General features: G+C 49.6%; 1 protein-coding gene across 1 annotated transcript in view; it reads left to right on the forward strand.

Annotated features, from left to right (window-relative positions):
- Positions 1-4,768: 4,768 nt before the first annotated feature.
- The window catches only part of LOC144773341 (amine oxidase [flavin-containing] A-like), a 667,192-nt gene continuing 652,828 nt past the window's right edge, over positions 4,769-19,132 (forward strand). The window contains exon 1 of the mRNA XM_078658306.1: positions 4,769-4,961. Coding sequence (XP_078514432.1) covers positions 4,916-4,961 — 46 coding nt within the window. The 5' untranslated portion in view covers positions 4,769-4,915. The remainder of the gene's footprint in view (positions 4,962-19,132) is intronic.

Here is a 19,132-nt window from a genome sequence, read left to right on the forward strand (position 1 = left end):
TTAATTTCTCCTGGACCACAGCCTTATGCTCACCTGCCGATTTGAGATTCTTAGACCAACGCCGCAAACGAGGCCCTTCATAACCTAGATGAAAACCTTCTTGAAAACCCGACAACAAAAACTTTCGCAACTCAGCAGACCCATAACCATGCAAAGCGTCAGCCAAATGAAGTACATTAACCGGTGTATGAGCCTTTGGGCCCAACCCCTGTCGAAGATTTCCCTCCACTGGAAGCTTGAGGTGGCTGTGGTGTGGTGTGAGGTCCCGAACCCTGCTGAGACCACTGTTGCCCACCCGTAGGCTTAGGCCCCCAGCATCTTGCCAAAGGGTGATTTTTCTTCCCACATTGGGAACATTCATGTCGGAACTTACAAAACTCTCTATTGCATGCCCCTTTATTGAAATCCCAGCAGGTCCCGAAACTAGACTGCGCTGATGGAATGGCCCCCACCCCTCCCCGGGTGGGTCGCGCCTGAAAGGGGCGATAAACTAAAGGTAAACCACTAGCCGTAAAGATTGTTTTACCACTAGCTGAAGCACCCATAGTGTGTTGCCAAAGGTCCGTGTCCAATTCCCCCCATTTTGCCTCAGGGTCCCAAGCCATGCGCGCCCTAAACTCTTCATCATATTGCGCCCATGCAAAGTCATTCCTTGTGATTTGCGCTTTTCTAATCACATCCATGTACTTAAACAGTGAGACGCAGCGCTCAGGGAACTTCTCACAATAAACGCTGGCATAAATCAAAAAGGCTGCTGTCCAATTTTCAATGTTCAATGGGACCTTGGGGCACTTGGCTAGTTCGTATTCCTCTTCTTTGGAACCCTCTTTAGCACGGACCTCCCTATGTAATAACTTTAAAAGCTCAACATACTCACCTTTCCATATCCTCTCCTTAGTGCTCAACATTAAATGAGCCCCCAAAGGCTTAGTGACGCCCATATAGGGCAACTTTTTAAATTTTAGCTCTTTACTATTTAAGGCATCCGTCGCCGTTTCCACCCCAACTGTAGAAGTCCCACTGTCTACCTTGGCACCTACAACTTTATCATCCTCAATAGTACCTACACTCTGGTCCTTCACATAGCGACCCTTGTATAACTTACCCTCAGTCCCCCCAGATACTAAATCCTCCCCAATCCCAACAGATACCATTTTAGGCTTCGCCCGAGGATCAGCATTCTCACCTGGACGCAACAAAGGAGGCTGACTTGGCTCCGCTCTCCATGCCACATGTGAAACGTCATCTGCCCGCCGAGGATCCCTCACTGAGGGGCCGAGCTCTCGTGGTCTTGACAACGCCGCTCGAGTGTGCACCACCGGTGCCTTTAAAGAACTATGAGAGACATGAAAATGCCCCCCCCCAGACACCATGTCACGCACTTCACCCTCCTCTGGGCTATCCTCATCATAGTCAAGAATTAACGACTCATTTAACTGGGGAGGGGCAGGCAACACCACATCCTTTTGGACCTTTCCAAAGGTATGCGAACGATCACGGGCCTTACCAACCCTTAACTGTGAGCGTGGCGGGGAAGCCGACTGAACTCGCCTGTACACCCCTCCACTTTTACCACTCACAAAACCTTTCTCCACTGGCAAAACCACTTGGTGAAATTGAAGAGGCTGCGGAACAAGAGAAGTCGCGCCGGACCTGCTCTTGAGAACTGCGCTGTAATCCCTCGATGGGGCCAGCGAGGTCGCGCTTGACCTACTTACACTGACTGTGTTGACTTCCCTCGTTGGGGCCACCGAGGTTGCACTGAACCTGCTTTTGCTGGCCACGATGGGATCCCTCGATGGTACGGGACGTGCCACGCAAGGCTCTACCCTCCCTTCACCTTGGCGCAAATGGGCTGCGTTCCGCCCTACCAAGTCCGCTACTCCAGACCGCTCCTTATCCTGAAAAGAAAAAGGCCGGACTGATGTGCCGGGTCCCTTACTACATAAATAACCAGAACCTGAAAACTCTTCTACCGCTGCCCTACCAACACTCTGAACACCCTCCTGAAAATCAACCAAACAAACAGGATCCTTCCCCTTAAAAACGGTACTCAACTGAGGGGATGGGGGGAAGGCCCACACACCTCCTCATCACTACTCCAGTCCAACATTGCTTGAACAATCGCCGACGCCGGACCCTGCACCTGAGAACCCTGACCCACGCCCTCATGATGTACCACTTCCAAAGCACCTGACACCCTATTTCGCCCAGAAACCTGTAAACCTGGAAAATTCACTGCACCAGACATTGAAACCTTATCCCCATGACCCTCACCTTTTTGAAACTTTTTAGCGTCACTCAGCCCTTCAGCCCAAGAGGGAAAAATATCCAGACCCCCCCAAGACCGAACCCTAACCCCCGAGTGAGACCCACTCAAATGCCCAACCACAGGAGAAGACCCCTCCACTCCCTCGTCCACTGGCCCAGAAAAAGAATGAACCTGAGAAAAGTCCAAAGCCTCATCCCCGAGACCTGAATGTAAAAGGGAAGACCCCTCATGACCCCCCATCTGTGCCCACTCACCCTCTCCCACAGAACCACTGCACACAGAAACAACCTCACCCCTAACAGATACCGTAGGAGAAAACAATAATGGGCTAAAAGGAACCACAGCTGAACCAGTTTCTACAACCCCCCCGGCCTGAAAAGCAACCTCCTGACATGCTGGAAAAGAAACTCTATGGGGGCGAGAAGGAGTAAAGAACAACTCTCCCCCTACATCCCTAGGCGCTTGAAAAACAGCCTGTGTACTATTGCCCTGAAGAGAAAACCAACACTTCAGGCCCAGGCTGAACATGCCCGCCTTGCACCGGCATGAAAACCAATGCCTCATGCTCCAACAAGGCCTCCGCCCCTCCCCCGCCCCTCCCCCGCCAGTGACGTCACTAACCGCCACCGCGGAGGCCGAGGCAGAGCGCCGCTTTCCCCCACGCTGCTTGGAGGCACGACGACCTCGTTGTAATGGAGCCGGAGCGGCTCTCTCATGTAAAGCTGCAGCCGGTACTTCAACCGGCGCAGCCTGCATCTCTCTCACACCCGCCGGCCCGCCCGCAGCAAATGCCCAAGTACACACAGGCTCAGAGAGCCCTGAACCACTCCCCCGCTTTGCCGTCACACCCGGGGCCGCTCTCCTAGTTCGAGAGCGGCCCGCTCACTTACCGCCTCCTGTCGACGGCGCTTCGGGGAGGTACACGCCGCCACAACAGCCGACACTCTTGCCGACAACAGACGTTGGGGACGCGAAGGCCCGACCTGCTCCCGCTCTCCTATGACCAAATCCAATCGGCCCGCTTCACTAAGAAGACGTATCGCTTCCAAAACGCGATAATCTTCTTCGGCCATATCGAATCGCTAACAAACAACAATGAATCCTACCACAAAAAGGAATACCAAAAATGCCTGACAAAAGCTACCTGAAAATACCTCCCGGCCACCAGGTCACCTAAGCCTAAAATTGTGGCCGGGAGGAGGAGCCCAACCCATTTATAGGTTGGGCTCCATAGCCAACTAAAAATAGACCAAAAACAGCCCAAAACGCCAGGCTGCTCTAAAATGGACCCACCCACCCCTCCCAAACAGCCCGGGGGGGGGGGGGGACCTCGGGGAGGTCCCCCCCCCCCAAGCCCACCTTGCTCTTCTAGTGCGCTCCTTATCGCATTGGATGAACAGTCAAGACAGAGCTCACACAATAGAGTCACTTCTCTGTGGATCTCTTCTAAATATTTTTGAGTTGTGGGACACAAGCTGGGGGTCGGTGGGAGGGAGGAACTGCATCAAGCATCAGTCAACTGGGCTGAAGAGGGGACAGGGATTAGATGTTATTCTACTCAATTTGCATAGAGTAAGCCCTCTAAATGACATAACACTCAGTATGCAAACTATGTGTGTGTGTCATGGTTCAAGGAGGGTTAGCTGCTGATACTCAAATAATAGTTTGCGTAAAATCCTCTGTAGTAATTCACCCTCTATTTGCTTTACAAACCATGTGAGAACAATCTGTACATCAAAACAATTGTTTTGATGTGTTTTCGTCATGTGAGTTGTTCTTCACTTTTGTAAGGGGAGGGGGATGATTTTCAATATTTTCCTGATTTTTTTTTACCTGTCGCAGCATGAAAATACTAACCCTACTGGTAAAATACTGGTCAACTGGCAACCCCAGTTTTAGCATTACAGCACTTTAGTAGAACTCACAAATATGGTTGCCACTGTTCCCAGAGAAAAATACCAGGCATGTGTTCAAGGATTCATTTTCTGCAAAGACCTGGATATGATACTTAATAGAACCTTATATAAAATCGCCTGTATCCTTTTATAACACACGTTTCTGTTTTTCATTATTTATTTATAAGTCAGTGATCAATGAGGCAACCCTAGAAAGTAAAGGTGGCAACCCTAGCTCAACTCGACTGTAATAATGTATTACCTTGGGGTAGCTATGTCACATTTTTGCTACAAGTGACTAATGATGTAACAACTAGATTGTACTAAGACAATTAGAGGGTTTTTAAGGTTTCCTATCTTGATTTTATTACTCTTTTTTCTTAACAACAGAAATAATCATCCTCATCGTCGTCTTCACAAACATATTATAAGCCACACCTTTTACAAAAAACGAAACATTGAGGCAAAGTGTACTAAAACAAAGATAAACAGGGTAACGTGGATTTATTCAACTTTACTTTTCTAGCCACATCTCATCATTATATGAGCGTGGCTTGATCCGGGCTCATTTTTGGGGGGTTGGGCTTCTTTTCACAAATTGAGTTTGTTATGTCTAAAAGACTTTGCTAGTCTGACAGGCAGGGAAGTCCAGCCAGCGACACTGCGCGCGGGTCTGTGCCAGAAGGAGTTCGGTAGCTGGGTCATCGCAGGGATTACAAGGAAGGGGGATAGTGCCCGAAGCAACACCATGAGCAGCAAATACGATGTGATTGTGGTTGGAGGAGGCATCTCAGGTTTGTCTAATCTCTGAACCGTATTTTAAAAAGTTGCAGGACACGCGCGCTATTTGCACTGAAACGTTCTCTACAGCAAAAGAGAAAGTTGTTTCTTGAGCTCCTGCTCCAATGCAAATGCACTGGCAATGTGATCTGCAAAAACAGCAATGCATTTTTTTCTTGTATGTTAATATTTCGTGCATCTGTTAATGGTTGCTTTTAGAAATGCTCTACATATGTTGCTATACCATTTGCTATTACGATGAAGTAATCCTATAGCTCTTTTGTGCTTTGCCTGCGCAAAATGTAAGTATGCATATTTTTTGTGTGTACGTAAGTATGCATATATTTGTTTATGCATGCTCAACATATACACAGGCAGACCACAATCTGTACAGGCGTGAAGTTAACTGAGCCTCATTAAATATTCGCTGGAGTTTAAAGTGCGCGTGCCGTCTCGGAAGAACAGACTGCTTCTCAACAGTCTGTGACGCGTGACACGGTTAGAAAGTATCCCAAACTCCAGCACTGTAGCAGCATCACAGTTCCATACTACATACAAAGATACTATTCTGAGAATTCGATTTAAATACTGTAACACTGAATTTTGATGTACTAGCGGGTGCAGTGTACCGTTTAGGAAACAGTACAAGTTAGTGTATACAACATATTGTGAAAGTTCCAGCACGTCAGAGCCCAGTTGTTTCACCTATGCTCTAATTATGGCACAGCACACGTTTGTGGACTTCGGACAGTGTTTTCACACACCTGTGGAAGATATTTACTGTGTAACTTGGGTGCAGCAAGCAGCCTTTCAAAGATGTACAACCCTCCGATGAGAAGGCATTCCTCGCAGCATTTAAAGCTCCGATCGTTTACATATGATCAGCCACCCCAACTTCATATGGTGAAAATAATAATGTTACCTCCATTGTGTTAAACTCTTGCTTCGTTCTCAGTACCACATATGTATACCTATGCTATGCCTCAAGCAAGGCTTGTTACTCACTTTGGGTGCCCGAGTATCGCAACCTCTAACCCTGCTGACTTCTTCCTAACTTACCAACTCCTCTCAAAACGTCTGAAAATGCAAAGTGTGGTGGAAAATGTCTCCTTAAAAGGCTTTTTCTAACAACAGAAGGGGACCTTCCCTTTAAAAGCATGTCAGAGTTTTGAGGAGTCCTAGTCCTCCGTGCTCGTTCCTACGCCTGTTTTATCACTCCCCTCGCACATACCTTGCTAACAACCGAGGCAAAAGGCTATAGTCATCATGCTCGTTTTGCTTAGTTTATTTTAGTTTATAGACAGGCTAAGGATCAACCTCCCTTATTTCGTTACCACCTTTAACATCTTAATAGGTTTTTACTACTACTTATTCAGTCTAATAACATATCATATTTGTCATCTCTATTTATATCTTGGGTTTCCATTGTTATAATAAGATGTGTTTAGCGTTTTTCTATCCCAGCTCATTAATTGCTGCTATGAAATCTGTTTTGATCTATTTTCAGTTGCAATATATTATCAATTTGTTATCTCGTTTAAATAATAATATAAATATTTGAACAACAACATCTTAATAGGTTATTTAGCTTTCAGGGGATGGATGCAGGACACCCACAAAATCTTGGCGGATGTTTCGTCCAATTAATTTGCTTCTGCATCAGATAGTCTGTTTACATTGCCACGGGTTACATTTATGGCCATGAAGAAACATACCATGTTTGGCAGAATTACTGAATTCAGAATATGTTTGTGTCACATGGAAATAGTTTTTCAACTGAAAACCTGTACTCCAGCATATGGAATCTCTATCAGGCGCGCAACACCCATTGGGCTCACGGGGCTTCAGCCCCCCCCCCCCCCCCCCCCCCCTCGTGTCCGTCAGCCCGGGCAGAGACAGCTTCGCGGGCTGGTGTGCATCTTATTGCAGCCGCACCCGAGTACTTAACATGTCTTTAAAAGACCATTTACTTGCAAATGAGGCTTTTGTTGTGTGTTGACCCCTTTTTACAACCACTCTGCCTATGGTGGAAGAATTAGCCGCCCCCCGAAATATTTTTCAGCCCCCCCCAAAATTTGGCTCTAGTTGCCCGCCTGATCTCTATCATCAATATTGGACACTATTTGCAAAGCTAAATTTACAGATATACATGTATATTTACTACTACATTTAGGTGTAAATGTATTACTTTTGTGGTAGTCACTAATTCCAAGTGTAAATGTAGACTTGTATGTCTTCAGCCCCTGTTGGAGACTTCTACAACAGGATTTACGAGTACAAAGTTACTCTAGAACTTTTCACTCTTTCAGAACACCTGCCACTGTGAACAGATCTCCCTATGGGAAATTGTAAGCAAAATTAGAAAACTTAATTAAACGTAAAAAATATATACCAATATTTCAGTAAAAAGTATAAATATAAAATAGTTTAAAATAATAATTTCACCAATAAAATAAAGGTAACAGCACATTAACTTATTACATAATGTGTGTATTAATGATGTTTTTATTTATTTTAGAAATAATATTACTTAAAGAATAAAAAAAAAAAACTCACTCGGGAGCACTTGTATTTTTAATTTGTATAGCTATTTAATAAAAGGTATATATAGAGCTAAATTCAAGGTTTAAAACATTAAATTCATTTTACATTTAAAATAAGTTTATTTCATATTAAAATATAAAAATTATTGAGAATTATATATATATTTTCTAACAATAAACAAAATAGATATATTTATTTTAAAATCAAAATAATGGTATTTGTTGAACCTCATTTCTTCCGATGGTGTTATTTTAATCCACTGCCTCCATCATTTTCTATGAGAGTGTGTTGCAGTACCTGTGACTGGCCGAATATATGATGTTACAACGCAAACAATTAAAATGCATGCTTTACAACGCGGTTTTTACGTTGCAACTGTCATTACATCACATGATTTTACAACGCATGCCATTACTACGCATTTTTAAAAACTACCATTACAACGCATTCCATTACAACGCATACCATTACAATGCATACAATGCATACCATTACAACGCATAATACTTTTAGAGAAAAAGTAGGGTGAGTGTTGCATAGTGTAGGGGTAAACATTTCTATTCCCACTCCAGTGAGTGCAACAGTAGGGTAAGTGTTGGATAGTGTGGGGGTAAAAATTACTATTCCTACTCCAGTGAGTGCAACAGTAGGGAATGTGTTGGATAGTTTAGGGGTAGAAAATTACTATTCCCTTCTACCCAAAGAACCCATACCCACCCTAAAACTAAAAAATCACCATTACTTACTTTGTAACGCGTTGTAATGGCATGGGTTGTCGTGGTATGCGTTGCAATGGCATGCATTGAAGTGACATGCGTTATAATGTCACGCGTTGTAATGGCATGCAATGTAAAGGTAGATGCATTGTAACAGTTGCGTTGTAAAAGTAGTGCGATGTAATGACTGCGTTGTAATAGATCTTTGCTGACTGGCCATGTGTGTGCTTGACCAATTCCATGTCTGGCTAAGAATACGTTTAATGTTGCTTTGGGACTTTTTTGGCTGCAGTAACTTTAGAAGTGTAGTTAGTGAATAGCAGTGGGCTTACTCTTTTTAAGGTGGATGTTTGTATGTCTATGTATCTCCCTCAACCCTTCCTTAACTCTCTCTACCCCCGTCCATTAAGGTATAAGTATTTCCCATTTTCCAGGTGCTCCCCATCCCTCCCACATATAATACTACAATATATATCTATGTGTGGTGAGAATGTACACTATTAAGCCAGAATCCAAAATAAATAAATGCAACACTTTATATTCAACTGAGACTGGTACTGTAAAATTATCAGTGAGCTAGAGATATGCTCTCAAATCTATTCTAATTTTTAAGTTTTGAACACTAGAGGCCTAATTACGATTCGGGCAGACTTAAGTCCGCCCATCTTCGTTTCGGTCGTGGGACAGCCCTACCTCCTGTCGGCGGGCCCGACCGACCACTTTCGAGTTCGGTCACACTCCTATTCTTGACAATGGGAATGTAAAACAAAGAGGTGCAATTCATCCCTGCACCCTTGGCGGGCACCTCAAGATGCCTGCCACGGGGTGCACAGATTAACAGGGGGGCACCATAGGTGCCCCCTGGGCCTCCATCCGGTGGCCGTCCACCCATGGGGGCCATTCTGGGGGCTACCAAAGTCGACCCCAACAGCCTTTTTGTGTGGAGTTAAAGTTGTTAAAGTTGTTCAAATAAAGTTATGTTTTCACCAGGTGTATGTGTGATGATGTGGGGTTTGGTAGGAGCTGAGTTTTTAGTTTTTATTTCTATTGAGAGATATTTAAAAAATGAAAATTCATATTTTTAGGCTATTTCATTTTATATTGTCTTTGGGGACGACTGTCACCCTGCCACCAATTTTATGTATCTCATCCGGGAGGATACTGGACTGTGGCGGGATAAGAAGGTCCACACTAGTTACGAAGTTAAACTTCATTCAGGAAAATAAGGTCTAGGTTTGTTGAAGCTATAAAATCTGTAATCTCTCGGCTAGGTTTCACAGTTGACCGGCAGTTATGAAGAAGGCACTTAAGGAAGAATTGCGTAGTTGTGAGCACTGAGGCTGCAAGCATTATTTCTGGTTTGCCAGTCTGCACGTTGCCATGAAAGATCTGTATTTTCATTCTTATGGTGTGAATGGTGGGAGTTGTGTAGATACTTGTGGTGCAGTGACCGCTAGTTTACAGTTCTATTGTTGAAGAAAGTCCTAATATCTTTTTATTTTATTTTTTAGGTAGTTCTGCTAGTTCAGGGTTCTTTATTGCTGCGTGACCTTGGCTAGGGATTTGGTTTAATGGAGAACCCTTTGTGACAGAACAGGAAATGGAGATAGAAAGTGTTCCCACGGCAGGAGGTCACTGTAGTGCCTGTGTGTCACCGGACAGCGATCTTGCTTCTTTTCGAAGATCGTCACCCTCCTCGTGGACAGCGTTGAGGGTATGGTATAAGGTACAAGGAGGCGTTTCCATCAGGAGATTCTTCCATCAGTTATGCCAGGGGGTACAGGGATTTAGGCCACGACGTTTATTGTTCATGCTCTGGGTTTAGGCAAGTGAGTAGCTTGCCTTATACACGGGAAGGCAAAATATCATCATATGAGCTTAGTCCTTCAGTGCTAATTGTTTTCAGGGATGATAAATCCAAGAGAAAATGACAGTTTGATGGGACTGGAGAGCTTGCATCTGCCCGCCTGCGTATATGTTTGTGTAACAGCTGATGCACCAAAACTTTAATTTGCATTTGTTAACCAACAGCTGAATTTTCCTTACTAGTGTAACGGTCTAACAGAGAAATAGTTATATTTAAAAATGAAAGGCATGAAAATCCAATCTCTGTATATCGGATTTAGGGCGAGATACCGTGCCAGAGTGCTAGTCTGTTAGAATTATTTTTATATTTTCTTAATTCAAAGATATCTTACCTACTCCACCTAAACAGATGGATAGTTCTGCTTATCAGTGCCAACTTTCTCGATGCTATATATTCAGTAAACATGAAACTATGTGGAGTTGTAGAGTGTTACACTGTGTAAGTGTGCATATTGCTATTGCATACTTCAATCTCCCTCCAACACTGTTCGTTTAATAGTAATGAGTAAAAAGTTGAAACTAGGCTTTGTATAGAAATACCTTTCTCCACCTCAGTCGAATAGTTTTAAACCTGGAGATGCTGAAAACGTCTTTCATGTAACAATAGTTAAGTCCCACAGTGTGCTATATGCGAGTATAAAAAATTGTGAAAAATGTGGGTGTGAAAAGACTCCATGGCAAAGGAAGATCAAGCGTGCAGAATTAGACACAAATAAAAAATTAAACAGGCTATAAATTAATGCTAGTGCTACATAGTGTCATGTTTCCCTTTCATATTTACTTTCAGTTCAAACACAACTGTCGTGGGTGGGAAGGAGAGTTATACTTCCAATCCAGAGAAGGTGAACAACTCCAGATGTGCATACACGGGAAAACATGGGAGTATATTCACAAGGAGCTATCGCCGAATTAACGGCACTTTATTGCAGCCAAAATCGTGATAAATTTACCCCACCATTCACAAGCAGGCGCTAACAGCCCTCAGCACCAGTTTTCCCACGATAGCAGCTGCAAAATACATTGCCACAGAGGACCCCCACAACTATCGCCAATGAGATGCAGAGTAGGCGTTCCCGTGCAAAAAGCAACAAGGAAACCTACCATCAACATTCACAACGACCAGACAGATTGGCGATTAGAAAAAAAAACACGCGATAAGGCGCGTTAGCAGCAGGAAATTTACACCTGCTCTGACCTGGTGTAAAGTCGGACAGCAGCCTGCACCACAATAGGGAGCCCAGCCCAGGGCGTCATCGGAAGGGCAACAGATGCCATGGAGCAACTGAACATGCAGCACGGACACCTAAGAGGGCCACAACACCCACCTACACCACCCCCAGGGCCCCCCGACCCTCTTCCAGGCAAAGACATGCCACATCAGCTACACCTAAACATGTACCAAATAATCCGCCTGATGTCGCACAATCACAACTGGTGACATGCATGTGTCAGCACAGAAATGACCATCACACCTTCACTTTTAAAGCAAACAATTAAACTTTATTTAAACAACATAGAAATCAAATGAAGACACATGGCAGCTCCCCTCGATATAATCCGTAGGTCACAGACTGCAAGACAAAAAAGATGATGAGAAGGTGTGTCCTGCGCACATCAAAGGACAGAGAGAGAGCGAAGGAGAGAGAGAGAAGAAGAGAGTGTGAGAGAGAGAGAAGAAGAGAGAGGGAGGGAGAGAAAGAGAGAGAAGAAGAGAGGGGAAGAGAGAGAGACCACAGCTGCGTCCACTTCAGCTTCAGAAAAACCACCACCCACCACCACCCGCAGCAGGTTCCTCACAGAAGCTGGAGCAAGATCACCGCCGACCAACTCACCACCTCCCTCAGCCAGAACCCACCTGCCAGCACACCGGACCCCAACGAAGCAGCCCGCAACTTCACGCAGTGGCTGACCGCCTGCGCCAACAACCTCGCACCACTGAAGAACCCTCCCAGCAAACCCAGAAGCAAGAAGGCCCCCTGGTTCACCGACGAACTCAAGGACTCCAAGAAGACCTGCCGCACTCTCGAGAAAGCGTGGCTCCTCGACCAGACCACTGACAACATGACCGCCCTCAAACACGCCACCCGCAAGCACCACCAGCTCATCCGCGCCACCAAGAAGAAATCACTGAAGGATCGACTGGACAACAACGCCCGCGACAGCAAGGAACTCTTCAGCATCGTCAAGGAGTTCTCCAACCCCAGCACCGGCAACAACGACATCACCCCATCACAAGATCTCTGCGACTCCCTCGCTTCGTTCTTCCGCCGCAAGATTGCCGACATCCACAACAGCTTCGGCGCACCATCCTCGCACCCAACTGTCGAACCAACGCACCCCGCTGCCACCCTCCGCACCTGGACCGCAGTGACCACCGAAGACACAGCCCGCACGATGAACACCATCCACGCAGTGGCTGACCGCCTGCGCCAACGACCTCGCACCACTGAAGAACCCTCCCAGCAAACCCAGAAGCAAGAAGGCCCCCTGGTTCACCGACGAACTCAAGGACTCCAAGAAGACCTGCCGCACCCTCGAGAAAGCGTGGCTCCTCGACCAGACCACTGACAACATGACTGCCCTCAAACACGTCACCCGCAAGCACCACCAGCTCATCCGCGCCACCAAGAAGAAATCACTGAAGGATCGACTGGACAACAACGCCCGCGACAGCAAGGAACTCTTCAGCATCGTCAAGGAGTTCTCCAACCCCAGCACCGGCAACAACGACATCACCCCATCACAAGATCTCTGCGACTCCCTCGCTTCTTTCTTCCACCGCAAGATTGCCGACATCCACAACAGCTTCGGCGCACCATCCTCGCACCCAACCGTCGAACCAACGCACCCCGCTGCCACCCTCCGCACCTGGACCGCAGTGACCACCGAAGACACAGCCCGCACGATGAACACCATCCACTCCGGATCTCCGACTGCCCCCTGCCCCCACCGCGTCTTCAACAAGGCCGACTCCACCATCGCACCCCAACTCCGAGACGTCATCAACACCTCCTTCGACACCGCCACCTTCCCGGATAGCTGGAAGCATGCCGAGCTCAGCGCCCTACTAAAGAAACCAACAGAGGACCCCACCGACCTCAAAAACTTCCGCCACATCTCGCTCCTCCCTTTTCCTGCCAAAGTCATCGAGAAGATCGCCAACAGACAGCTTGCCGCCTTCCTCGAGACGAATGGATCCCTCGACCCCTCGCAGTCCGGTTTCAGAGCCAACCACAGCACCGAGACCGCCCTCATCGCAGCCACCGACGACATCCAAGCCCTTCTCGACAACGGGGAAACAGCGGCACTCATCCTCCTGGACCTCTCCGCGGCGTTCAACACTGTCTGCCACCGCACCCAGTCCAACGCCTCAGCAACACCGGCATCCAAGAGAAGGCACTGAAGTGGATCATCTCTTTCCTCGCTGGAAGAATACAGAGAGCCCGCCTCCCCTCGTTTAGTTCCGAGGCCACCGAAGTCATCTGCGGCGTCCCGCAAGGATCATCACTCAGCCCCACCCTCTTCAACGTCTACATGAGACCTCTCGCAGCCATCGCACGCCAACACAACCTCAACATCATCTCCTACACCGACGACACCCAGCTGATCCTCTCCCTCACCAGAGACCCCGACACCGCCAGAACCAGCCTCCACGAAGGGATGAAAGACGTCGCCGAGTGGATGAAGAACAGCCGCTTGAAACTGAACTCAGACAAGACGGAAGTCCTCATCCTTGGACCATCACCCTCCGCCTGGGACGACTCCTGGTGGCCCCCAGCCCTGGGCACCGACCCCAAGCCGACAGACCACGCACGCAACCTGGGCTTCATCCTGGACTCCTCCCTCTCGATGACCAGACAAGTCAACGCCGTCTCCTCCTCATGCTTTCACACCCTCCGCATGCTCCGCAAGATCTTCCGATGGATCCCGATCGAAACCAGGAAGACGGTCACCCAGGCCCTCGTCACCAGCCGGCTGGACTACGGAAACACCCTCTACGCCGGAACAACAGCCAAGCTACAGAAAAGACTACAACGCATCCAGAACGCCTCCGCCCGACTCATCCTGGACATCCCTCGACGCAGCCACATCTCCGGCCACCTGAGGAACCTGCACTGGCTCCCCGTCAACAAGAGGATCACGTTCAGGCTCCTCACCCACGCACACAAGTCTCTCCACAACCTGGGCCCCAAGTACCTCAACGACCGCCTGACCTTCCACACGCCCACCCGCCAGCTACGGTCCGCTAGCCTCGCCGCCATACCACGCATCCAAAGAACCACCGCCGGAGGCAGAGCCTTCTCCTACCTGGCGGCCAAGACATGGAACTCCCTCCCCATCCACCTCCGGCTGACCCAGGACCACCTCGCCTTCAGGAGACAACTGGCTGTTCGAGCAGTAGCGGCCCCCTCCCCCCAAGCGCCTTGAGACCCTTCCGGGTGAGTAGTGTGCTATACAAATGTTATGATTGATTGAGAGGGGGAGAGAGAGAGAAGGAGAGATGGGGAGAGAGAGAGAGAGATGAAGCGAGGGGGAGAGAGAGAGAGAGAGAGAGAGAAGAAGAGAGGGGAGAGAGAGAGAGAGAAGAAGAGAGGGGGAGAGAGAGAAGAAGAGAGGGGGTGAGAGAGAGAGCGAGAGAGAGAGAAGAAGAGAGGGGGAGAGAGAGAGAAGAAGAGAGGGGAAGGGAGAGAGAGCGAGAGAGAAGAAGAGAGGGGGAGAAAGAGAGAAGAAGCGAGGGGGAGGGAGAGAGAGAGCCGACCTTGCGCACCCAGGCCACACTGCTCACCTGCTGCCACCGGTATGACTCCAACCACTTGCCGGTCTGTATAGCAGCACACCAGGTCCCACATCTGATACAGAGCCGTCATCTGAAACAGAATCCAGAGACATAACTGGCACAATACACACTTTTGCACAAGACAACATTGCCTGCCCGCCCATTCACACCCAGGCAGAGGCATTCCAGCCCCTCCTGCCGTCCATCGGAGCATGACCGCCCATGCCCACCCAGGCAGAGGCATCCCAACCCCTCCCGCCGTGAATCTGAGCATGCCCGCCCATGCACACCCAGGCCCCACTACTCACCCTCGGCCAGTGGCGTGTAAACTGCATGTCCCACTACGTGCCGCTGCAAGCCACAAGCCCGGGGCCCGCAGACATGGCACGTTCCACACCATGCAGCCATGCTGTGCTGGCTAGCAGGTAACACGTCTGGTGCTGGGACTACATTACACCATGGCATGGTATGAACCAGAGCACCCGGCAACATCGCAGCCTGCACAGCCGCTCATCCCAATGGGTGCCTCTACTTTGTGACAGCCGAAGCGGGCCATGTGGCTGTAGGCGCGTGCAGCAATCTTGGGCGGCCTACACTGCGGTCCAGCAAGGCACACAAAACCTGAGCAGTCCGGACCGCCAGGACGGGCCATCGTCGCAGGCTGCACACCCGCTCAGCAGCTCAAGGTGCCAATGACTCAGTGCACCCTAATTCACCATCCCGTTGGGGGGTTGCCTGTGCTGGCCGCAGTTCAGCGTCTGTCACAAACCCTGTCTAACCCCAGTCAGTGTCCCATGGCGTGGTGCTTGTGCAGGCCGCAACGCAGTGTCTGCCACAAACCCTGTCCAACCCCAGTTTGCGCTACGTGGTGGTAGGCCCGTGCAGGCCGCAATGCAGCGTCTGACACAAACCCTGTTCAAACCCAGTCAGCGCCACATGGTGGTAGGCCCATGCCGGCCTCAAGGCCTCGGGTCCATCATCCAGTCACCACCAGCAGAGGGGTATGTGACGTCGTCGGCCCCTTATATTTGCGGGGTCACATTGGCTGTGACGCCTGTGCCAGGTGGGTGTGGTGTGCGTGCAAACCTGCACTCAGAGAGTGGCTCTGACATGCTGACAACTAGACCAGTGACCTGCACACCACCAGCGAGTACGCCTGCTACGGGTAGCAATGAGACCCCCCCCTCAGATCGTGAACGGAGTGGTCTGGCCTGCCGTACGCCGAAACAGGGCAGGGCTTTCAAAAATGACTTGTGGGTACTGGCCGTGGTTCAGTCCATGTCCAGACAAGAAAGAGGCTGGTACGTGTGTCCCTGTTGTGGTGTCCACAGGACCCGTGACACAATTTGCTATGTAGCACCCTCTGACTGGCATCCCACAGGATGAGCCTCATTGACGCAAAGGAAATCACTGTCCCTACATTCAGCCACACGTACATCCATGAATGATGAAAGACGTGACACAGTAGTGCGTCACTGGATGTTTATTGAACATCCAGTGCTTTTCCGCAGCTGGAGCAGTACAGGGCACGGACGAATACACCACACTATATGGGCCCGTGGAGGGCCAGTCAGAGTCCAACTGTGGAAGACAAGTACTGCGGAAGAGGAGCGGTGCAGCCCACAGTCTGGTCGCCATGTCATTGGTCATCAGACAGGATGTGGCGGTCCATGTCGCTGTCCAAGGTGAGTGCATCTGAGTGAATCGGAGGTCAGGGGCAGGTAATGAGCCAATGTGCTGGACCAACTAGGAACGGACCAGGTGGCGGAAATGAATGCTACTGAGCCTTTCTGATCACAAACCCATCCACGTCCTCGTCCCCGGATATGTGCCCTGCCCCACCTGGGGGTGTTGCTGTACCGGCTGCGGCACTGTGTGGCACTGACCCCTCAGGTGCCGGAGGTGGTCTGTCGGCCACACTGTGTGGCACTGACACCTCAGGTGCCAGAGTTGTTAGGCCTGCCGCACAGGGAGGCACTGACACCTCAGGTGCCAGAGGTGGTCTGTCGGCCACACTGTGTGGCACTGACAACTCAGGTGCCAGAGTTGTTAGGCCTGCCGCACAGGGAGGCACTGACACCTCAGGTGCAGGAGTGGTTAGGTCTGCCACACAGGGAGGCAATGACACCTCAGGTGCCGGAGTGGTTATGCCTGCCACACAGGGAGGCTTGGCCACTCCAGGGAGCAGAGATGTGGATGGTGTGGGGCAGCAGCATTCAACATCGCCACGCCTTGTGACAGTAATGCCATGATGAGGATCTGCACGGCATGGTAGGTCCCAGCTATATTCTGCTGATGTTCAGATGTGGCTGCCATCCTTTCCGCCTTCATCCGCACCATGTCCTCCATGAGCCTCCGCATCTGTGGCAGCTCACAGCTGGTATCGCTGGAGCCACTCTGAGCGGACCGGTGTTCTTCTCTCCGCGTCATGACTCCAGCGATGTCAGTCAGGGCTCGTTGGAGACCATGTAGTGGGGCTACACACCCAAAGATGGCGTCAAGTTTGGTTGCCATGTTGCCGAAGCCCAACCACACCTGCTCTACAGTCTCCCTCTGGCACTCCAGCACACAGAGTTGGAAGGCCATGTGTTGTTCCTGGGGGTCTTGGGGGGCTGACGGGGGTGTGGGGGCCTCCTGCTGGGTGCTTTGGGTAGTGGGTGGGGTCTCCTCGATGAAGCTGGCCTGCCCTGATCCTGGAGGGGAGTTGCGGATGACATTCATGATGTCTTGGAAGGCTTGGGTGTCAATGCTGGTGTTGTCCTACTCTTCATCAGTAAGAGTGGCTGGGACTGCTCTGCAGGAGGTGTTGACGGTGCCCCTGCAATGTGAAGGGGAGATGGTGTAGTACGCTGTGTCCACATGTATGTAGCCGCATGGTACATGTTGACATTCAGACATTCAGACATCATGGCATTATACATTGTGTCAGTCTGTGGATCTCGGCGAGGACCCAGAGTCATTGTGGGTGTGCACTGTGCTCTGCTTGATTGTGCATGTGCCCATCTCCACCCATCCCCCCAGTACCTGGTGGTCACTCACCCTGTTGCGGCTGTGTTGGGTAGTGTCGAGCAGTGTCCGATCCCCCAACTCCGGCCACAGTCGCCACATGATGACTGTCAACACCAGCTCCTCCATGTCATCCAGCTTGAGCTGTGGCGCTCGGCCCCCACCTCCAGTCTGCGTAGCTGCCTTCCGGTTGGCGGAGAGTTTCTCCTTGGTCTGCCGCTTGATGTCATTCCATCGCCTCTTGACCTCATCCATCTTGTGCTCCCCGAAGGCATTCACCTTGTCCACGATGTCCCCTCATATTCCATTTTTGGTGCCCAATGACACGATGGAGGTGACGAACAGTTGTTGATGGTGTTCCATCACCTCCGAGACTATGATCCTGTTCGCCTGAAGACTGAACTTCGTCTTCCTCTTCTTCTTGTCCTTGCCCTTTCCTGTCCCCGAGGTCCCGGGCTGGTCATCCGGGTTGCTTGTGGGTTTGTGCTCATCTTCTGCGCCTGCTCCGGCTGCCTCCATCGTGCTTGGGTGTTGGTCAGTTTGTGTTTGGGTGTTTTTTCTACTTTTATGGTGATTTTTCCCACCTGCCAGGAGTGTGATGCAGGCCTGGCACTGCTATTCGCTGGATTCCTCACCGCTCTTTGACCCATTGCAGGTTTTTTGGTGTTGTGGTTTGTGTTTACGTCTCCATCGAGGTGGTTATATCGTGGATATTGTCCGCGGTTTCGGCAGACTATTGCATGCTACCGCAGTGTTGTGAATTCCACATTGACACATAGTTGCGTTACGCTACTCTTGCGGTAGTTATCACACCTTCTTGTGAATACACCCCATAGAGTTCTAAATACAGAGTTTCAGAAACCAGAAATTCAGATGTCAGAGGAAGATAAAGTTGGGCGCTAAAGTTGGGCGCTAGGGTTGAAGTAAGTTGCTCTGGAATTCTTGGCAAAATCCAGTCTGTTTAATTTTATGGCACGCCATGGGAAGCACAGAAGATAAATCCAGGATAAACACATAATCCCCCCGCCCCCTCCCCTCCCACACACACACTGTAGGACTGTTGTTTTCTCTGCTCTATTTGGTTTGGTATGGATGCAGGGCCGGACTGGCCATAGCGGGCACCGGGCAATCCCCCGGTGCGGTAAACGGGTGGGGGACGGTTTTGGGCCCTTGGGAGCCGTGATTGTTACAGGGCCGTTTTTGCAGCTTTGCTGCAAATTCGGCCCTGTACCAAAATCGGCAGAAAACTGGCCCGGCAAAGAGCTCGGCGGCACCT

This window comes from Lissotriton helveticus, chromosome 8 (assembly GCF_964261635.1).
Source record: "Lissotriton helveticus chromosome 8, aLisHel1.1, whole genome shotgun sequence".
NCBI lineage: Eukaryota > Metazoa > Chordata > Amphibia > Caudata > Salamandridae > Lissotriton > Lissotriton helveticus.